This window comes from Colobus angolensis, unplaced genomic scaffold, assembly GCF_000951035.1.
Source record: "Colobus angolensis palliatus isolate OR3802 unplaced genomic scaffold, Cang.pa_1.0 Scaffold45, whole genome shotgun sequence".
NCBI classification, from domain to species: domain Eukaryota; kingdom Metazoa; phylum Chordata; class Mammalia; order Primates; family Cercopithecidae; genus Colobus; species Colobus angolensis.
In genome coordinates, this window is record NW_012117932.1 from 949,062 (window position 1) to 952,654 (window position 3,593).

Consider the following 3,593-nt stretch of genomic DNA (forward strand, 5'->3'; position numbering starts at 1 on the left):
AGGATGGTCTCGATCTCCTGACCTCGTGATCCGCCCGCCTCGGCCTCCCAAAGTGCTGGGATTACAGGCTTGAGCCACTGCGCCCGGCCCTTTTCTTTCTTTCAAGATGGAGTCTCACTATGTTGCCCAGGCTGGTCTCGAACTTCTGAGCTCAAGTGATCCTCTCACTTTAGGGTCCTAAAATGCTAGGATTACAAGCATGAGCTACCATGCCAAGCCACATCATGTAAAGTTGATCAAAATAATAGCGAATGAATTTCTAACTCTCAAAAAGGTGCTAAGCTTAATTGTTTTCCCTGCTGTAACTCCTCAGTGGGAATTTTATAGCATATTATGAGGATTCACCATACCTTGAATTGTCTTACTTTAATTTCTCAAAATAAGACTTGACGTATACTTTTGTGTTATGATTAAATCTTGGATTGGTTCTTCCCAAAATGATTGTGCAAGTATATGACCATATATACGAACTGTTATAAGAATATAGATAGTTGATGTAAATTAGACTCATTCCATTTAACTATGCCCATTACATATATTTGTATAATGGTGTTTTGATTTCTGTTTATTAGACATGATAAAGGTATATGCTTTTCCTAACAAAAATGTAATGATTATATTTTTCTCTCCTTCTCTTTTATTGCCACCCTGTTTGGTTTGAAGCTATTCCAATAGAAACTGCTAAGCAAAATCCTAATGTTGCTTTGGTCCTTACTTCTTATGGAGGCCATATTGGTTTTCTGGAGGGAATCTGGCCAAGGCAATCCACTTACATGGATCGTGTCTTCAAGCAGTTTGTGCAAGCCATGGTTGAGCATGGACATGAACTCTCTTAACATGTAGTTCTTCAGGTGCATTTTGTCTGAACCACAATTGTGAAGGCAGCTCAGCTTAGTGCACAAATTTTAACTACTGTATATAAGGCAAATAAGCCAGCAGATGGGTGAAGAGGTCCAGAACGATATGCAAAAATACTTTTTAGAGAAACAAAACAACTTTGTAGCAACAAATTAAATATAGTATTAGATTGTTACTTATGTAGATTTTATTTTTACTATGCCTTACCAAGTACATCCTTAAACAAAGTAGTATGTACATGAAATTGCACTTAACCAAAACTATTGTGTAAAAAAATTTTTAATTCCTCAGGGTTTTAATTTAAACTAGTATTTTTTTAGATTATTCGTTTTAGGTGATTTAATGGTACTTTAATAACTGCTGAGAAATGTTGGCTATTTGAATGTAAGTTATAAGGTGGTACATTCCTAAGATTATTTATAGTTAATGATGATAACATGAAAACTGAAATAAAATACAATGCGCTAAATCTTTTATGTATTCTAACTTTAAAAGACAAGTGCAACAATGTTAGACTGACTTCTATATGTGCTCTTTTACTCTGATAATATTAGGGCTAACTTATGTTTTATAATGATTATAATTTACATGCTTATTTTTAAAATAGTATATGTGGACGCATATATATCATTATATTAAAATAAATTCTACCATTTTAAATTGGTCTTTTGTGAGTTTTTATCTCCTAAAAGGGCCCAGAAAGTAATCCCTGGAAAGTAATTTGTGATAATTTTATTAATGCATTAATAAGAAACATTAATACTGTTTTGCTTTTCTGTTTCCAGAATATCGGGCTCACACCACTTGTACCAATTAAGAATACTTTCAGCTGCAGGAAACCTAACAGTGCCTTAAGGAAAAATTATATCTAATTAACTTGTATTATAAGAATTCTCCTGGTGGGCAGGCCAGAGCTGGTGTGGAGGCTTACCAATGTCATCAAAGACCCAGTCTGTTTCTATTCCATCCTTATCACAGTGGCTAGTTATCTCCTAAACACAGGGTGGCTGCTGCAGTTCCAGATGACACATTTGTGTTCAAAGAAGGAAAAGGGAGGAGTGGGGCCAGACACATCTGCCCTTTTGGGAAAGTGAAAGCTTTCCCGGAAGACTTGCACTCACATCCATTAGCCAGACCCCTGTCACATGGCCACCCAGGTGGAGTGAGAGACTGGGAAAGCAAGTAATTTGCCAGTTACATCTTTATCAATTATAGTGAAGGCAGGCAAGGGAAAGGGGATTGGCAATGGTTATTGGGCTAGCCAGCCAATAATAATAATTTCCCCATTATTCAACATCTTTTCCCTCTGCAGTACTTCAGCCTGTTTATAAAATACATCTGTTTTTTCCTCAGGTATCACGTTGAGAGAACCATGTACAAAAAATACATACTAACATAAAATTATTTACTAAAAATGCCACCATTTGGAGAACTCCTGATGATGTACTTGCAGACTCCCTCAATACTGTATCTAAGATGATAGCAATGATAATAGCGGTGCTTTTTTGTCTGTACAGAATATATTCTGCTTCAATCATAGTAATTCATTCAGTCTGTATTGATGGGGGAGCTGATCCTGCTTTTCAGAGTTATCTTCTAGACTTTTCAGGAGAATATCATGAAGGACACTCTTTGGGTTTACAAATCTTAAGGACCACGGACTTCTGGTTTGCAGGGAACCAAAAGGAAAGAAGCAAGAGTCCTAAAGCCTTTACATAAACCTCTGCTTCTAGTCAGGCCAAAACCTTTGGACTTCCCAGTTATAAGAGCTAATACATTCCTTTTTTCACTTTAAGTTGATCTGCTTTCACTCACAACTCAGAATCCTGCCCAATATATTTAGGAATGAAAAGTGTGAATAAATTATGCCTAGATGAGGAAGCTCAGTTGTGAGCCTGTGGAAGGTGAGCTCTGCACCTCACATATATGTCTCAAAGCATTTACATAGTGCTTTGCAAACAACTCTCTGAAATTATGGATTTTTAGGTATACATGGATGCTGGCTGGCCTGAATCATATTTTTTAACTTCTTTTCTTTTTTTGAGACAGAGTCTCACTCTTGTTGCCCAGGCTGGGGTGCAATGGTGTGATCTCAGCTCGCTGCAACTTTTGCCTCCCCGGTTCCAGCAGTTCTCCTGCCTCAGCCTCTGGAGTAGCTGGGATTACAGGCGCCCACCACCACACCCAGCTAATTTTTGTATTTTTAGTAGAGACAGGGTTTCACCATGTTGTCCAGGTTGATCTTGAACTCCTGACCTCGTGATCCGCCTGCCTCGGCCTCCCAAAGTGCTGGGATTACAGGTGTGAGCTACTGCGCCCGACCTTGACTTCTTGATTGAGATGTAATTCACATATAATAAAATTCACCCATTTAAAGTACACAATTTGGAGCTAGTGCAGTGAGCGTGCACCTGTGGTCCCTGCTACTCGCTACTCGGGAGACTGAGAAAGGAAGATCACTTGAGCCCAGGAGTTTGAGGCTGTAATGAGCTATGATCACACCTTTAAATTGCTGCACTCCAGCCTGAGCAACACAGCAAGACCCCATCTCTAAAAAAAAATTAAAGTGCATAATTCAGTGGTGTTTGTTCACAGAGTTGTGCAGCCATCACCATAATCTAACTTTAGAACATTTCATCACCCTGAAAAAAAGACCCTCTACCCCTTTAGAAGTCACTAATCCCTCAGCCCTAGGTAATGCTAATCTCTATGTCTATAGATTTGCCTGTTCTGGG

The 3,593-nt window shown here is 38.5% G+C and overlaps 1 protein-coding gene across 1 annotated transcript in view; it reads left to right on the forward strand.

Moving 5' to 3' along the window:
- ABHD3 (abhydrolase domain containing 3) overlaps nt 1-1,522 on the forward strand; it is a 66,365-nt gene extending 64,843 nt beyond the window's left edge. The window contains exon 8 of the mRNA XM_011957815.1: nt 664-1,522. Coding sequence (XP_011813205.1) covers nt 664-836 — 173 coding nt within the window. The 3' untranslated portion in view covers nt 837-1,522. The remainder of the gene's footprint in view (nt 1-663) is intronic.
- The last annotated feature ends 2,071 nt before the right edge of the window (nt 1,523-3,593 follow it).